Genomic DNA, 19,934 nt, shown 5'->3' on the forward strand with positions numbered 1-19,934 from the left:
CATCCTTCACCCGCTCCTCCGATTAGCACGGATGGCTACGTGCGGTGTGAAATATACACAACATAACCTTCATAAACACATGCTCGTCAATCTGAAAGGATTGTTTTATTGTTAAATACCAGACATCATTAACTAAATAACGGGCTGGTTTTAATTTAAATAAAACTCGCGATGTAGTTTCGCGGCACGGAATCGAGGGACGCGGCGCCGCCGTGAATCTGCGCCGCTGCGCCTCTCGCTCGCGATGCCTCTTCACCGCACTCCACTCATCCCAGATGTGTCCCAGCTACACACACACAGACACACACACCACACACACAACGCTCTCACACCACACACACACACACAGACACACAACACACACAGATACACAACACACATACAACACACACCACACACACACACATACAACACACACAACACACACACAACACACACCACACACACACAACACACAGACAACACAACACACAGACAACACACACACCACACACACACCCACACAACACACACACACAACGCTCTCACACAACACACACACCACACACACCACAACACGCACGCAACACACCACACACACACAACCCTCTCACACCACACACACACAACTAAATGTTTGTTTCGCCGTATTTAGTCACGCCTGAATTCGGCTGTAAACGTTCGTCTGGAACTCGCCCTTCACCGCACGCCATTTCCGCAGAGATGTTTTAATCCCCGCGGGACGATAACTCATGGGCGACTTGTGCCTTTAGTCCGTTCACTTACCGCCCCCTCGATTATCCACTGCTGGATGAAGGTCTCCTGACGCCGTGTCGGTAACGGGGGTGGTTTGAGGATTACGGAGACATGCCCGGCCAAGCTGGGCAAGCAGACACCCGTTCAGATGTCACTCCGCGGAAAAACCCTGGCCGAGATTAACAAACAAACACCCTCAACCAGTATATATACAAATACTGTTTTCTTGGTATTTCTCTTACTTGATACAGCTATCGTGCTGTGACGGTTCCGCCTGAAGACGGAAGCTTGTGTTGCCTCCGAAACGTCGTGATTTTTATTTTATTTTACTTTTATTAATTTTAATTTTTTACCTACGTGACTTTACCGGAAAAAAACCTAAGAATATAAAACAAAAAACAACTCGGATCGATGGGCTGGTGACAGCGCGGTGCCCTAACCGCAGCGCCACCACTCCGTGGCACAATTGAAAATAAATGATTGCCATTCTCACCCAAAGGATGATCGATACACATTCGGGCATTTGGTGTTGCTCAGCTGGTATGGTGAGTTTTGTCACAACTGGTTTAGGTTCTGTGTAGTTTTCATAACAGAACACACGCCGTGTCCTGCGATGGATTGGCCAGGGTGACTAAAACGTCGATTTGCTTCCCCGAATATAAAACACGAACGCCAAAAACAAAGTGGGAAAAACACACAAAGTTCAATGTTTGTACTGTTTAATTCCTGCCACGGTTTAATACAACAAAACACCGCTGTTCCAAACGCCCGTTCCCGATCAGTAACACTGAAAGGGGGTTTAGGGATTGAAAGGGGGACACATTTACCGGGGGAAATTCTCTCCTAGAGAGAGGGCCACAGTGAAGACCGAACCGCCACTAACACACCGGGTTTCACTGCACACGATTCACGCACTGCGGTGCGACTTTGCTAGTCATTGTTCACAGGAGTTCATCACCGCTTTCAGGCCCTGGACTGGACATCTGACCGCTATCTCTGCGAGACGACCCACCACTCGTCTGGCCAGCGGTCAACATGGACACATCCTTCATTCATCAATCGTCCATCGGTGTACGTCTAACACACCAACATGCACATTAATGCAAATTATTTAACCAGGAAAGCGTGAGTCTCAAGGCTCTCTTTTTTTCAGGAGGGTCCCACAGCTTTTGGCACGTTTGGCCAATTCCTTAAATGAGTGTTTGCCCTTATTCAAAACAAACACCAGACTACCAAATCAGGGGGGGGGGGTCACACACACTCACCACTGCCATCTCCTGGCCACACAACACCTGGCAAGCCCCTGGTGGTCACCCATCCGAGACCTCACGAGGTTCGAACCCGCTTTGGCTTTTGAGGTTGGGCGCGTTTACGGTAATGTGGCTGTAGATTTGGTCATCATCAGACTTGGGAAGGTTGCAAAAGCGTCGTGCAAACTCTGTCCCACACAATTTCAAATTCCCCCCCTACCCCCACTATTAATCTTCTCATAGCCAAGCCCGCTCACAACCCGTCCCTCCCATCCACAGCCCCTCCCCCTCCGATGGGGCTTAATTCGAGGTCATTGTGATTAATGGGCCGAAACCAGGAGCCGAGCTTGACGATGCCTTGGGGGATAGATGCACGCGCGCGTGTGTGCGTGTGTGTGCGCGTGCGTGTCTTGTGTGTACGCGTGTGTGCGTGATGTCGTAGACACCCCTGCATGGACCCCCCACACCACCCACCCATCCCAGCCACCCCGCCTGGCATTGGCGGCTCTGCAAATTCTAGATTTGAAGCTTTCGTGACTGCAAGGATTCATATTCTTAGGTTTTTTTCGGTAAAGTCACGTAGGTAAAAAATTAAAATTTATAAAAGTAAAATAAATTATTTTATTTTTATTTTATTAATTTTAAATTAATAAAAGTAAAATAAATTATTTTATTTTTTATTAATTTTAATTTTTTACCTACGTGACTTTACCGGAAAAAACCTAAGAATATGGCTCTGCAAATGCCAGCGATGAACATGAAATCGGCGCATGAGCGAGAAGGCCGGACGGTGGTGGTGATGATGATGGCAAGCAGCTTGAGGATCCCCAGCACGTGATAGCCAACCGAACGCGAAGCTAATGCATAACCCCGGGGTTGCCACTATATGAAAAAAAAAGTTTCATGATCGCGATACGATATTAAAATTAGGATGAGTATCGCAATAGCAGTTCCTTGTACGATTGCAATTTTTTTAATTATTGTTTTCATTGATTTGAAGTCCTTTGATCAAGAATTAAGAATATCGCTCCTTCAAAGATCTTCGACTGCAGTTTCGCTCAACACAATCCCACCACGAGTCGACGGAAATCGCCGGGACTTAAAAATGTGTCCGATTGCTTATAACGGTGGCGTTACATAACCAACTATGCCGTCAATCAGGAACACGTGTTTATAAAGCACCCATTACACGGTGCGTGATACGTTGCATTTTTATTTTAACTCTTATTCCGAACCATGTAATATTCCTTCTGGAAGGAAAATAAATATTGGAGAAAGTTTTCTGATGAGGCAAGATAATAGTGATATATCTTGCAAAGCGGGCAGTAGGATTATCGTTGATTTAATCATGGATGACATCGTTGTAGTTTCGCCATATCCCGGAAACACAACCGACCCAGAACCGACAAGCAACACTTATCACTGTCACGAAGCATTCAAACATTGACCCATCGATTAAAAAGCGATCGTGCAGCTCATGATACATTTATAAAATTATGCGTGTAGTAACTAATAATTCAAATCACGTCGACGGAACGACAATCAAAACAAACAAGCCACAATGAGAATTTAAAAAACATTCGTAAAAAAAAACGTTACCCAGAATCCTGACAATTCCTTGAATCACACGTGAAGTGGAGGTGAATTGTTACCCGTCTACCTCGTGCTGACCTTAGCCCTAACCCCTAACCCCTGACAGCCCCCACTCCACTAGCAAAGGGCCCCCCCCCCCCCTCATTTTCATTTCGTTTGCTTCTCAATTTGTGTCGTTATTGTTCGAAGAAGCCACGCTCGCACGCAAAGGCCGGGATCGATCCACAAGAGGGCGTATTTGTTCACTAGGGGCAGAGGGCATGACAACACATTCGCTCCTGTTGTGGCGAATGTGCAATAACAACCACGGGCTCCAGATGTCTCTAGAGAGCAGCTTCAAACGAGAGGGGCGGGAGGGGGGCCAAGATTAACTCTCACGCTTTCTCTGTTTCGTTTTTTTTAAAACACATGAAGCAATATTTTAAAAAATGACACGTACTCTGTAAACAGTGTCGTCCGCTGAGCGGAGAGAGATGTCAATTAAAAAACACGTGAAGTTTACTCAACACAACGGTGCTCATTGAAAGGGGTTTGTCATTTACAGAAGTCTGCCTGCTGAGGATAAAAAGACGTCGCAATGGAAGCGTCCTTCTCCAAGCCCGAGACCGCTGCTGGAAAACAAAACAATTTTAAACCTCCCCCGCATCTTCGTTTTTGACTCCGCGAATTCCGACTCTTGGCACAAGGGCGCCACTCCCCCAGCCAACAGCAGCATGGCCACACGCCGGCTGGAAAGCAAATAGCTGGACGGAACGCCAGTTTTTTTTCTTCCTCCCCAAACACGAATTATAAAAGAAAAAAATCCCCACCTCGATTCAAAATGGAATGGTCCGTGACCAACTCTCACACTTGCAGACCGGCAGTCAGCTGTGGAGCAAACCAAATCCCTCGGAGGAAGGGGGAGGACGGTGGCTGTGGCTTGGGGAAAGAAACTTTGGGTTTTTTTTTGTGGCCGGATCCACCCCCCCCATGGTTTTGTCGGAGACGCGCACAGGGAGAAGTCGCAGGGGCGCCTCCCGGCAGCGTGCACTTCGCACTCACTGCTGCTTCTTGCCACCGCCGCTTTGCAGGCCGTTCTCCTGAGCCTCGCTGCACGCGACGGGGAAGGGGGAGAAAGCGCCGATGAGGTTTGTGATTTCGGCGCGAGCTTTGCCGAACGCACCGATAAATCCGCGCGAGAAGCACAACAACAACGAAGGTGGCACGCGCGTGCTCTACAAAGTTCGCGAAGCCAACGAGGGAATCTGTCGGAGGGGACGCGAGTGGAGGCCACAGCAGAGCGGTGTGTGTGTATGTGCGTGCGTGTGTGTGTGTATGTGCGTGTGTGTGTGTATGTGCGTGTGTGCGTGTGTGTGTCTACTTCGGGAGGTTATTGAAGGTGGACCGATTAAAAAAATAATGACGTAAGAGCCGGACGAGAGCATATTTTTCATTGATTTTGGAAAGCTGAACAGGACGGTGCAAAGTAAACATACCATTATCCCTTAAAAAGAGTGTTTAATCGGTGTATATTACCTGCTATGACGTATGAATCGCAAATACTGGACATTGACAAAAAAATGGAACGAAAGCCGAAATGTGTTTAAAGGAGCGTGGAAAGTGTCCGCTTGCGCTTACAGCGAGAAACAGAAAGAGGGTCACGTGGATTAGAGAACATTTTTACGTAGAACTTTTTTCGCACAATACAAAGCCAAGCGTGCTAATTGGAGGTGCGGAGGGGGAAAACAACAAACTAAACACAAAAATCAGTTCGAAATGGGTTCTCAATCTAGATGATTTAAAAATGCACAGCTCCAGTGGCTTCCTAATATCGGAAGGAAGAGTGTTCCAGACGGCCACAGGAGCGCATCTGAAAAGCACGCCATGCGGTGACCACCGCCTTTGTTCGATGGCCAGCCAAATGCACGTTACAGACGTCGCGTTGGCCAATGAGGAAACAACGTGGGCTGGGGCAGGACGCGTTGTCGCTGGAGTGGACGATCGACGGCCGGCGAGCGAGACTGACGACAGGGTGGCAGCCAAAGGAGGGAGGACGGATGCCCCAAAGCTACGTCCACCACGGAGACGGAGCGGTTAAAACCCCTCTCCACCCAGCCCCTCCCCTCCCCACCCAGCCCCTCCCTCCCCACCCAGCCCCTCCCTGCACGATGGACGGAGAGACACAATAATCCCCTGTGGGCTGATGGAACCAGGAGGTTCCTACCAGTATAAATAAATAAACATTCTAAATCGTGACAATTACAAAAACTGGTGCGCGGTTTCAGTGCCGTTGTCCAAAGAAATAAAATGCACCTCCACTTCTGGATTGTTCTGATGGCACAGCCGTGATAGTGCGAGTGGAAAAATCCGGGATGGAGGAGGGGAGTAAAGAGCCCATTGACTAAAAAAATAAGCATGCACATTTGGTATTTGGTCTATTCTACATTGCGCAACGGCGAGTTCACGAAGCCGCTGTGGTCACACACTTTGCAAGCTTTGCTCAACATTTCCCTTTTGAGTTGACAGCTGCGGAACCGGTGTTGCGAGTGAGGAACAAATGACAAACGGCGATGGGTGGACGTGCGGCCTGCAGTCTTCAGTGCGATCAACTTTTAAACAGAGGTGCGGTTCATATTCTTAGGTTTTTTTGGTAAAAATTAAAATTAAGAAAAGTAAAATAAATAAATAAATATAAATCACGACGTTTCGGAGGCAACACAAGCTTCCGTCTTCAGGTGGAACCGTCACAGCCACGACAGCTGTATCAAATAAATGAGAGATTACAAGAGCTACCACTCCGTATATATAATGGTTGAGGGGGGAAGGGCCCGGAAAGGCACACCATCCTACCCATGTGCTCAACCGTTTTTCACTCGATTGACGGAAGGAAAAAACTGGGAAGAGCCACGCGAGAGGTGCAGAGGAGCGAAAGACGGATTCGGATGGAAACTGCGGGGAAGCGGCCTTGCTCACTCACCCTTTTCCTTTGCCGCGTTTCGCGCGAGACCGACGCTCCCCCTGCGTCGCCGCCTCCCCCTCCGGGCCCGTGCTCACTCGCTCATTCACGTCGAACTCGCGCAGATCGTCCACCTCCTTCATCTGCCCCGTCAGCACCTTCGCCACGAAGGCCACGATGAACTACGGGGCGAGGGGGCAGGGGTGAGGGCGCCGGTAACAGGGAACAGATCAGACAATAAAACGACACCTCTGCCACGTGTTTATGGGCTTGGGCAGGTCGGAGTTCTTAGATTGCTGTTGCCCCCGCCAACTTTGCGGTTAACTGACAGGCGATTTTCTTTGCCACGTGTGCCCTTTGTATTTACCTGATAAGCTTACAGATTAATGCTGCATTTCCAGAAGGCAACGAAACACCACATTCTGAGAATTCACAGCGAGTCCGTAACCTCGTTGGGTTTATTCGGTTTTTTTTCCCCAGCGCTTTGCTTATCTGCGGCTGTGCGACGTCTGTACGGGTAAAATAATTGAGGTATTTTTTTCTTTCTCTTTCCACATTTGAGAGTCCAAACGGTTAAAACCGGCAGCTATTACGGCCTCTGATTAGATGTTCCGATGTCGGCTGCATGGAGTCTACACAAGCATGTATTAGACAAGAAAGGTCAACCGTACATTTGTATCATTACCCACACACACACACGCAATAGTTATCACGCTATCTACTGGACCGACTGTTCCTGTCAATGATGCAACGTAAAAAAGAATATCTATCGTCTATCAGTGTTGCCGTTGCAACAGCTTAATGTGCATACAATATTAATGAGGTACAAAGTGTGCAGCGTGTTCATGCATAAACGCTCTGGACACACCACCTTGAATATGTGCGATTTCGTCAGAACTCCGAAGCAAAGCAGGGCTTGAACCTGGTTAGTGGCGGGACGTGATAGTCTGGGGCTGTGAGGTGGCCAGCAAGTGGCAATACAGCAATGGATTATTGAATCCATCCGTGCAACGCTCTGCGTGTTACCCCCAGGGTTGCACACGCTCGGCCGCCTCTGTCTCCCCAGTGGCGATGTTTACATACCGGTTAGCACGGCTGGCTGCGTACGGTGCGACAGCAGTTCAATATACATACACACACCGCACCGGGTACGTATTTGAGGCCGAGTTGACCTAGGGAAGGGCCCAGGATCGGTTCAGATAATCGTCGCTGGTGTTGGCGGCCGCGAGCGGGAATCAAACTCGGGTGGCCCGGTTCCATAGCGCAGCGAAGAAAACAAGACGGCGGTCACTGCATGCCCTTCTGTGGCCGTCTGGAATGGTCTTGCTTCCGATATGCACTTATAAATCGTCGTCATCTAGATTGAAAACTCATTTCTTCAGCACCGCTTTGAGTGTTTAGTTTGCTGTCCTTGCCCCGCAACTCCATTCAGCGCGGTTGTCTACGTACGCCGCGAAAGAAGTTCTACACACACGTAAATACGTGACGAGCGGACTGCGATTAGAATACCGAGGGTCGCCGGTTTCGACTCAATCTCCCGTGCTCGGCAGTTGAAATAATTGGGCGAGTTTTTATTTTATTTGACAAGAACCTGGGGGGTGAAGCGGGGTGGAGGGGGGTGGCAGGGGGGGAGCTCCGACTGACCGAGAACCAGTAGACGTTCATGCCGGTGAGTATGATGAGCAGGGAGTTGAACAAAAAGTAGAAGGGCATGTTCGGGATGACGGTGAGCACCGTGACGGCGGTGGTGTGCACCACCTTGAGCGGGAACCAGTAGAGGCGGCACACGAACCTGCGTGGCCACGGCACCACCGGGGTGGGGTGGGGGGGCAGAGTGGGGGGGGGGTGGGGAGCAGACGGTGGGCAGAGGAAACGTGCGGCCACTCCGCCAAACCCGGAGTCGCATCGAGAAATTTACCACGGTGGGGGGCGGTCGATAAATGTCAGGTTTTTTTTTTAAATAGGGCCCCACGTGAATAAGTAAAACGTAACAATGCGAAGCGTTTTGTCTCGTAAATATCAATAATAGCAATTATAATAATTGCGGAGCGTCGTTTGTGCAAATTGCATCGCGAAATGCTGCACGGCGAGAACCACACTGGCATAAAAAATGGCATGACAACACCACAGTGACACACAGCATGGACACAACACAGGGTACACAGCATGGACACAACACAGGGTACACAGCATGGACACAACACAGAGACACACAGCATGGACACAACACAGAGACACACAGCATGGACACAACACAGGGTACACAGCATGGACACAACACAGAGACACACAGCATGGACACAACACAGAGACACACAGCATGGACACAACACAGAGACACACAGCATGGACACAACACAGGGTACACAGCATGGACACAACACAGGGACACACAGCATGGACACAACACAGGGTACACAGCATGGACACAACACAGAGACACACAGCATGGACACAACACAGGGTACACAGCATGGACACAACACAGGGTACACAGCATGGACACAACACAGAGACACACAGCATGGACACAACACAGGGTACACAGCATGGACACAACACAGAGACACACAGTATGAACACAACACAGGGTACACAGCATGGACACAACACAGAGACACACAGCATGGACACAACACAGGGTACACAGCATGGACACAACACAGGGTACACAGCATGGACACAACACAGAGACACACAGCATGGACACAACACAGGGTACACAGCATGGACACAACACAGAGACACACAGTATGAACACAACACAGGGTACACAGCATGGACACAACACAGAGACACACAGCATGGACACAACACAGGGTACACAGCATGGACACAACACAGAGACACACAGTATGAACACAACACAGGGTACACAGGTGAATACAACACGAACCAGCAAGAACACCACAGTGACACACAGCATGAACACAACACAGGGTACACAGCATGGACACAACACAGAGACACACAGCATGGACACAACACAGGGTACACAGCATGGACACAACACAGAGACACACAGTATGAACACAACACAGGGTACACAGCATGGACACAACACAGAGACACACAGCATGGACACAACACAGGGTACACAGCATGGACACAACACAGGGTACACAGCATGGACACAACACAGAGACACACAGCATGGACACAACACAGGGTACACAGCATGGACACAACACAGGGTACACAGCATGGACACAACACAGAGACACACAGCATGGACACAACACAGGGTACACAGCATGGACACAACACAGAGACACACAGTATGAACACAACACAGGGTACACAGCATGGACACAACACAGAGACACACAGCATGGACACAACACAGGGTACACAGCATGGACACAACACAGAGACACACAGTATGAACACAACACAGGGTACACAGGTGAATACAACACGAACCAGCAAGAACACCACAGTGACACACAGCATGAACACAACACAGGGTACACAGCATGGACACAACACAGACACACAGCATGGACACAACACAGGATACACAGCATGGACACAACACAGAGACACACAGTATGAACACAACACAGGGTACACAGGTGAATACAACACGAACCAGCAAGAACACCACAGTGACACACAGCATGAACACAACACAGGGTACACAGCATGGACACAACACAGAGACACACAGCATGGACACAACACAGGGTACACAGCATGGACACAACACAGAGACACACAGCATGGACACAACACAGGGTACACAGGTGAATACAACACAAACCAGTAAGAACACCACAGAGACACACAGCATGAACACAACACAGGGTACACAGCATGGACACAACACAGAGACACACAGTATGAACACAACACAGGGTACACAGGTGAATACAACACGAACCAGCAAGAACACCACAGTGACACACAGCATGAACACAACACAGGGTACACAGCATGGACACAACACAGAGACACACAGCATGGACACAACACAGGGTACACAGCATGGACACAACACAGAGACACACAGTATGAACACAACACAGGGTACACAGGTGAATACAACACGAACCAGCAAGAACACCACAGTGACACACAGCATGAACACAACACAGGGTACACAGCATGGACACAACACAGAGACACACAGCATGGACACAACACAGGGTACACAGCATGGACACAACACAGAGACACACAGCATGGACACAACACAGGGTACACAGGTGAATACAACACAAACCAGTAAGAACACCACAGAGACACACAGCATGAACACAACACAGGGTACACAGCATGGACACAACACAGAGACACACAGTATGAACACAACACAGGGTACACAGGTGAATACAACACGAACCAGCAAGAACACCACAGTGACACACAGCATGAACACAACACAGGGTACACAGCATGGACACAACACAGAGACACACAGCATGGACACAACACAGGGTACACAGCATGGACACAACACAGAGACACACAGCATGGACACAACACAGGGTACACAGGTGAATACAACACAAACCAGTAAGAACACCACAGAGACACACAGCATGAACACAACACAGGGTACACAGCATGGACACAACACAGAGACACACAGTATGAACACAACACAGGGTACACAGGTGAATACAACACGAACCAGCAAGAACACCACAGTGACACACAGCATGAACACAACACAGGGTACACAGCATGGACACAACACAGAGACACACAGCATGGACACAACACAGGGTACACAAAATGGACACAACACAGAGACACACAGCATGGACACAACACAGGGTACACAGGTGAATACAACACAAACCAGTAAGAACACCACAGAGACACACAGCATGAACACAACACAGGGTACACAGCATGGACACAACACAGAGACACACAGCATGGACACAACACAGAGACACACAGCATGGACACAACACAGAGACACACAGCATGGACACAACACAGAGACACACAGCATGGACACAACACAGAGACACACAGCATGGACACAACACAGGGTACACAGGTGAACACAACACGAACCAGCAAGAACACCACAGAGACACACAGCATGAACACAATCAGGGGCAAGCAGGTGAACACAACATGATCCAGCAAGAACATCACAGTGACACAGCACGGACACGATCTGTCGAACAGCAAGTAGTAATTTTTGTATTACTTTAGTATATAATACGTGTTAATTTTGATTAATATGTTGTTGTTTTTTTTCTGACCGTATGGCGAACGAAAATACACAAATGCACACCACGTTTTCACATTGAAAATAGGTACATTTCAAAATATCACTGTCCTGGTCACAAAAGCAAAGTTTGTGGGGAATAATAGCCATTTTCTGTACTTTTCAGGCATAAGCAATTAGGAAATAACACTTACTACCCAGGAACGAAATGTTTTTTGTCACACAGTGTAATGCGCGTCTTGGAACGCGTCACGTAATCCAAGCGTCCTGCATGGTCTTTCCAAACACCGTTGCCCTTCTTTTATTGCACATTGTTTGTTTTTATTTTCTTCTCATTTGTACAGTTTGGTTCACTCCACGTGATGACATATAGCACCCGCGCACTACTTGACTGTATACATGCGCAAACATTTTTTACACCCTTGGCTTAAAGCTTTCGTGACTGCAGGAATTCATATTGTTTGGGTCTTTCGGTAAAGTCACGTCAATAGATTAAAAGAAAATAACAAAAAAAAACTACGACGTTTCGATCGCAACGCAAGCGGTCGTCATCAGGAGGAAAAGAAAGGAAAGCTGCTGAGGCAGATGGTTTTAAAGGTTTTGAAGGTTTAACCAAAACCTTTAAAACAGTCTGCCTCTGATGACGACCCCTTACACCCATTACATTAAAGACGGTGGTCACTGCATCGCCCTCTTTCAGACACGCTTCCGTGGCCGTCTGGAACGCTCTTCCTCCCGATATTAGGAAGCGACTGGAGCTCTGCACTTGTAAATCATCATCGAGATTGGAAACTCCTTTCTTTAGAACTCGTTGGTTGTAGGTTTCCCTCTTTTTTCTGGTAACAAAACCGGTGTTAAGATGTTAAAACACCAAACTGAAACCTTTTACAAGGAATCATGTCTGCATTAACCACAATACTTGTGGTCAGAATGCAAAAAAAAACATACTCTGATAATGTATGCATTTTCTTGGTTCTTTCGGTAAAGTCACGTAGAAGGGAAGTAATAAAATAATACTTCCCTTCTACGTGACTTTACCGAAAGAACCAAGAAGATGAATCCCTGCAGTCACGAAAGCTTTAAATCGAAATGTATGCATTGTCTTTGAAACTGATTGGTGCACACACCTGTTTTGTTGCCAGAAAAAAAGGGGAAAACCTATCCTCATATTTTGGTACTTGCAAAGGAGGTCCCATGATCGTTTGTTGTAGTTCATTGAGTGTCCTTCCCTGCACATCTGATTAGCAAGATTGTCTACGTGTGGTGCGAAAAAAGTTCAACATACACACATTATTCAGTTACTTCAAAAGGGCTTTCCCAGAGTTATTGGGGGTTGTTTAACCATACTTCACACCACGCTGGTCAGTGCAGGTTTAATCAAGAGCGGTGGTGGTGGTGGTGGTGGTGGCCAACATTGGTTGAGAAATCTCTCGCCGTGGCTGGGAATCCAACTCAGGTGGCCGGGTCCGTAGCGCTAATCACTGCGACAGCGCTCCGCTCTACTCGGTAATGATCTGGACAAATCGTAAAGAAGAATTAGTTCTCACTGGCAACGTACAATGCATTTTTCTCTTTAGATTAATAATCAATGAGTATGTGAATGTTTACTTGCCTAATCATTACACATACACTCGAAGACAAAGATCCCCCATATAGCCTTTAACAGATTACTTGGGCAAGTGCTGTTGGCGATCACCCACGATGGCCGGCACGGCACACGAGGGAGTGATGGTGGCCGCCAGAGGTGTGGACTCGAGTCATGTGACTTGGACTCGAGTCAGACTCGAGTCATGAATTTGATGACTTGCGACTCGACTTGGACTTGCATAACAATGACTTTGTCCCACCTATGAGATGTGGACTCGAGTCATGTGACTTGGACTCGAGTCAGACTCGAGTCATGAATTTGATGACTTGCGACTCGACTTGGACTTGCATAACAATGACTTTGTCCCACCTCTGGTGGCCGCCTTTGTCTCCCTCCTGCTGATGTCTCATACACACCACTCCAAGTACTCATTTAAGGCTGAGTCGATCTATGGGAGTCTCAGGACTGGCTCAGCCAAATCCCCACTCGATGTTGGCTGCGAGCGGGAATTGAACTCGGGTCTCCGCTGGGTCCCTCACGCAGTGCGCTAACCACTGCGCCACTATTCCCCACACAAAGACAAAGCTCCCCAGTATAGCCTTAACAGACTGTTGGGGCGAGTGCTGTTATGGAGCGCCTGTGAAGATCGGCGCGGCACACGAGGGGGTGGGGGGCCAGCGCCAAGCCCGGCCGCCTTTGTCTCCCGAGTGGCGATGTTTACTATACACCTCACCAGGTGCTCATTTGAGGCTGAGTCGACCTAGCGGAAGCCCAGGACCGGTTCAAATAATCGTCACCGGTGTTGGCCGTGAGCGGAAATTGAACTCGGGTCACCGGGTTCAACGCGCAACGCGCTGACCGTTGCACTATCCTCTCCCCACACGTGCATACGTAGGCATGCTCACACACACGAACACACACACGTACGCATGCGAATCATAAAAAAAAAACTTCTAAGAAGCCGTGCTGGCAGTGGTGTACAAGTGGTGTACAAGGGTCGGAGAGCTTATCACATCTAAAAGTTAACATATATAAATATATATATGCTGCCTTTCCGCTATGAAGTCCATTGCCTGAAATGTTAACCTAGCATATGTATTCGTTTCCTTACGTAACAGAGTACAGGCCCTCTTCTAGATTTGAAGCTTTCGTGACTGCAAGGATTCATACTCTTAGTTCTTTCGGTAAAGTCACGTAGAAGGGAAACAATAAATAAATTATTATTTACTGAAAGAACCAAGAATATAATGATGAAGGTGGCGAGTCAATTTCGTTAATTGTATGCAAGCACTTACATACATAAGTTCATATCTATATTTTCTAAGCGGTTTCCTGCTCAAATGAACAACGAAGCAATGCTCAGCTCTCATTTACAGCCCTGAGCCAGTGGCGGAAATTCCACGTTACTATGGTGGGGAGGGGGGGGGGGAGAAGCGTGATTTTCCGTAGGACAATCACTGCCAATCTTCCCCCGCATGGTGGCGTTCATTTGATCGCCGATCCTGGACGGTTCAGAATCATCAGAATATTTGTTTAGACTGCACGAGGAATCCGATGAGCTATGAAGCTCTTTCTCACAGATGTCCAACAGGGGCGGGCCATGTCAGGGTTGATTGGCCGAGTTAACCCCCCCTCGACCTGCCGGCTGCTACGCTGCTACTGCTGCTACTGCTAATGCTGCTGCTACTACTGCTGCTACTGCTGCTGCTGCTACTGCTGCTGCTACTGCTGCTACTGCTGCTACTGCTGCCTGTAATCCAGCACCATGGAGGCAGCAGCGAGGGTTGGCGGATCACCGCACAGATGGGTTGTGAAGCTCCCTTACGGTGGACGTCGCCTTACGCTGGCTCGCCAGGCGAAGGTGCTGCGAGCAAGTGAACTAACCGCCATCTGTGCGGTTGGGGATCGAGCGCTGCCCCCTCGCACAAGGCGTGGGGGTTTTCTCCGGGTGCTCCGGATTTCCTATGAAGCCCTTGGTTGGGTCCGCTGTGCCCGATAAAAACGTAAGAAATAATAATCGTCATTCATTATTTGAAAACATCTTAAGATGAAAACCCAATGCAGCGTGAACTTCCTATAACTCCGTGTAGCTTCCTGGAATTTTTTTTTACTTAACCATCTAACCAGGATTTTAATTCTCAACCTCACGAGTATAGACTGACATACACGCATACGCACATGCAAAGCCATCTATACACACGTGATATCCGTACAAACATGTTTACACGCACAATGAAAGTTGCACTCGGCACAGCCGTCAATAACGCTACCATATAACATAGAACTATATCGTGAGCTTAACGTCGAGTAAGTTTGCAGAGCCAATATAATGATTAATAATTGATTTGTGGGTTAGGCCACGCCAACGACCTGCCCACGATTCTGCCGAGATGATCGACACCATTCCACGGGGGCCTCCGCCACCACATGCACCCAGTCACGAAACTGTATCGTGACCTAGCAATTGGGGAATCGGGCCCCTTACTACTCAAAGAGGACGATGGTAAGCGCTCTCACTGTCCTGACACGCAGGCATCCCCGCAAACGTGCAGAGACGCAAGCGCTCACGCACGCAAACAAGACAAAGGTTAAATTTCTATTTGAAACTTTCGTGACTGCAGGGATTCGTCTTCTTGGTTCTTTCGGTAAAGTCACGTAGAAGGGAAATAATAAAAATAAAACATAAAATAATATATATTATTATATTATTTTATTATGTTTTATTTTTAGGGAAATAATAAAATAATACAATTTACACGTTGCATAATATAATATATTATTCTATTATTATGTTTTATTTTTATTATTTTATTATTTCCCTTCTACACGACTTTACCGAAAGAACCAAGAAGAAGACAAAGGTTGTGTGTTTAGCCTCGCGGGCAGTTGGGGAATAAGTACGTGTTGTGTGAATGCCTGTTTAAGACCGGCACGGCACACAGCGGTGGGTGGATGGGTGGGTGGCCAGCACCACACCTTCCGTCTCCCCAGGTGCGGATGTTGAAACTGGGTGGAGAGGCAAATATGTCGGGGCCGTTGTTGTGTCGTGCTCTGTTCGTTTCTTTTGTTGCCCACGTTCTTGACGATGGCGATCCACGGTTATTTTACGGTCGCGTGTTTTTAGTTCTAGTAACGCGTCGATCCATAATCCGACGCAGAGGGCCCCTGCCTGACCATAAACATCCGGCAGTTTTGGCAAAAAATTCGTTTAAGCGCATCACGACCGTTGAGCGAGAGAATTTAATGTTGAAACCGCTCCAAAGGTTGCTTGCGTTAGAACCAATTCTGCCGGCAAGAAACCCACTCCCAGAAGGCCGCGTGGCCTTCGATGGGATGTTATGGTGGGGGGAAAAAAAAGTCTCACGTTTTGAACACGTGGGAAGGAGGCGCACAGTGCACCGTCGGTTATTTTAGTTTACCAAGAAGGTGGCTCACAGCAGGTCCACGTGACAGAATGCCTGCAGCGCGAACGGAGCCGGGGGGGGGCGGCTCGGACTGTAACGCAGTGGAGCAAACCACGGAGCGACCACTCCCCCGTACGCAAATATTTGAAATGCCGCCACTCATCGCACACAAGCGCTCGGACGGCGTTGCCACAAGGAGCTCGGGGCCCAGCGCTGATCCCTTGGAATGTGGCTCATCAGTGACCCCGCCCCCCCCCTTAATAGAGGTTTTATTTTGGGTTAGATCGCGTAAAATTGGAGAGCAAATCCACAACATTTACAATCTCTCCAACACACAAGCGGTGTGCTGTACGAGTAACGACTTGGCACGTTCCCTTTACGTGACAAACCTTACTCATTGGCTGTGTCGGGTGGTGGCGGCTTTAACGACACATTCATATATTCACGCGATCCAACCCAACAAAAACATCAAACCTCTATTATGGATGATACTGATCGTTAAAGCCTCCTACTCGGTGTTAAACTGAACCCCACCACCACCACCACCACCCCGAGAGACACCCCCTGTCGGGAACAGAGACCCCTCTCCGGCAGCGGCACAGAGCCCCTCGCATCCACGGTGCTCCGACGACGATGATGACGCCGTCAGTGACACTGCCTGCAAAATATATATGATGGTTATGGCTGGCGTTTTGGGCGATGGACCTGCTTCAGAGCAGACGTTCGCTGCATGTATATATATACACACACAAGCCCAACCGTCTGTGAGTGAGGCCAAAGACACAGCCTTTGTCTCCCGTCTACGAGTGCCATTAAGACGGGTCGTTGACCGAAATGTCACCTGCTATGTCCGCTTCCTTGTAAGGGCGCACAAGCGCGCCGCTTTACCGAACCTCCGGTTGGCTACGTGTGGTGCGAAACAAGTTCAACACACACACGTGCGTTACATTTACGTTACACATACGTTATACATAGACGTCACATAGACGTTGAGCTTGTTCCTTATTCTTTACTGTGAGTGTGCACCACTGCCAACGCAGCAGCAGCAGAAGCAGCAGCAGCAAATGATTTTGTTCTTTTAGCACCGTACTCTCCGGATTTTCTAAAGATGCTCCTGAAAGTAAGATGCGTCCCAAACTTGTGCCCGGTGCCAATAAAGTTATGAAAATGTGGTCTCTCCTCACACACACACACACGGCTACCGGATTGTAAGACACGACCCCGTCGATTGCTTTCAAACCAGAGGGGGAAACAAAAACAACAACAACAGCGCTACGTGGACATCGAAACGAAATTGATAATTACGAGAATTCACTGATTTGGTACCAGAGTTGTGAAACAACATACCCAGAAATAGTATTAACGCACCTACAATTAATCGATGTAAGACCAAGTTACAGACGCTTTTGTATAATTAAAAGCTCAATCAAAGTTGACGTACAGAAAGTCGCTTTTCCTTGTCGGTCGTGTCTATTGCCCACGCGGTATTGTTTGTGCGTTGTTGTGATGCACTTCCGTGCTTCCGCTTCTTTGACCCATGCCTTCACTACCCTGGCACTGCCCAATGCGGTGAGGTACGTAAATAACATCACAAGGGGTGGAGAGGCACTCATCCAGCAGTGGATTGACAAAATATACCCCGTGCGACATCATAACACACGTGGTCCATTTATGGATACCCCACTAAAATAATAGCGTAGCAAATTCGAGAAAACAATATTGTATTGCAAAGCCTCTCCTATAAATTAAATCCTTTTTAACAGCGCTCCTCTCCTGGGTATGGAGCAATTGCTTTCGCAATAAGGTCAACCGGAATCAGTGGGCCATTGACAAATGGATACAAACACGTGTAACAGGTTCCATCCCCAGGGGGCTCGCATCAAATCGCATCAGATAATGTCCACCGTGTAATTGCACTGTCGCACGTATCAACGACGTGAAAAGTCAGCCAAGTGGGTAAAAGCCGCGGGCAAGTGACCGAAACCCGTCCCTCACACCCAGTGGGCCCTGGCACGGTTGCCACGACCCCCACGGTGAAAATAATGAAGTCGAGGGCCCTCTCACTTGTCCAACGTCTCCCTTCTTTTGGTCGCCCAGTGCCCGGACCCCCTCCCTCTGGCTCACGGGCCTCGGTGCGGTTGCACCGCCTGCGTACTCGACAACTAAACCCCCGGCACGGTGGGGTGGTGGGGGATACTCTTAGTTCTTTCGGTAAAGTCACGTAGGTAAAAAATTAAATTAAAATTAATAAAAAAATAATTTAATTTTTTACCTACATGGTGACTTTACCGAAAGAACTAAGGGTATGAATCCTAGCAGTCACGAAAGCTTCAAATCTAGGGTGGTGGGGGAACCATGACCTAATTCCCCCGCCGTTTGTAGATCCGCGCCCGGGCCGCCCCCCCACCTCCGGCCCACGGGCCTCGGTGCGGTTGCACCGCCTGCGCACTGGCGGCCGAGGGCTCCTCACCAGCTGGAGCCGAAGGCGGCGCAGCCGAGGTCGGCGATGCGAGCGTGGACCCAGCGCTCGCGTTCGCTGCCCCCGCCGCGGTGCCGCAGGTAGACGTTGACCTTGGTGAACTCGAGCAGGAAGTCGCTCGTGTCGTGCAGGAAGAGCACCAGCAGCCCGATGTTGTGGAACCTGCGGGGTGCCAGCAGCGGAGCGTGCACGGATAAATCACGTGCAAGCAAATGCACACACGCGAATGCACGCACGCGCACGCACGCGCACGCACGAACGCGCAGCTTCACATCCTGCGAGCACGCAGAAACACAGAGACAAAGATGCAGCCGAGCCACCTGACCGGTTCAGATACACTGTGTTCAGTATGGACTGTACAAATAATCTGAAACCTGTTCCTAGAATACACATACATGTGTACACCGGGCATGAGTTTTTTAAACAATTATTTTTCATTTGTTGGAATTTCGAATTTTTTGGGCCAATTTCAGATATAATTTGTATTTTTCGTACTCGTACGAATGACGATTTTATTTACGTCATGCTCATGGCAGCAAATGTTACGATTTAAATAGTTTTGCATGTTAAATTGTGGACTCGTATACATTTACGTAACATTCCAACAGAAACACAATCAATTGATGAAAATTTTTACGGAAATACTTTAAATCATCTATCCACCTTTGCAGGATATGTACGGACGTGATGTCACCCAGTTCTATCAGTTCCCATGACATCACGATTTTAAAATCAGTTGGAACACATTTTTTTCCAGAT

At 48.5% G+C, this 19,934-nt stretch overlaps 1 protein-coding gene across 1 annotated transcript in view; it reads right to left on the reverse strand.

Annotated features, from left to right (window-relative positions):
- Positions 1-1,437: 1,437 nt before the first annotated feature.
- The window catches only part of LOC144945946 (ceramide synthase 1-like), a 32,085-nt gene continuing 13,588 nt past the window's right edge, over positions 1,438-19,934 (reverse strand). Inside the window, exons 4-7 of the mRNA XM_078874615.1 lie at positions 19,167-19,337; positions 8,158-8,305; positions 6,535-6,695; positions 1,438-4,667 (exon numbers count right to left, since the gene is read on the reverse strand). Coding sequence (XP_078730741.1) covers positions 4,616-4,667; positions 6,535-6,695; positions 8,158-8,305; positions 19,167-19,337 — 532 coding nt within the window. The 3' untranslated portion in view covers positions 1,438-4,615. The remainder of the gene's footprint in view (positions 4,668-6,534; positions 6,696-8,157; positions 8,306-19,166; positions 19,338-19,934) is intronic.

Source organism: Lampetra fluviatilis, chromosome 39 (assembly GCF_964198595.1).
Source record: "Lampetra fluviatilis chromosome 39, kcLamFluv1.1, whole genome shotgun sequence".
Lineage (NCBI taxonomy): Eukaryota > Metazoa > Chordata > Hyperoartia > Petromyzontiformes > Petromyzontidae > Lampetra > Lampetra fluviatilis.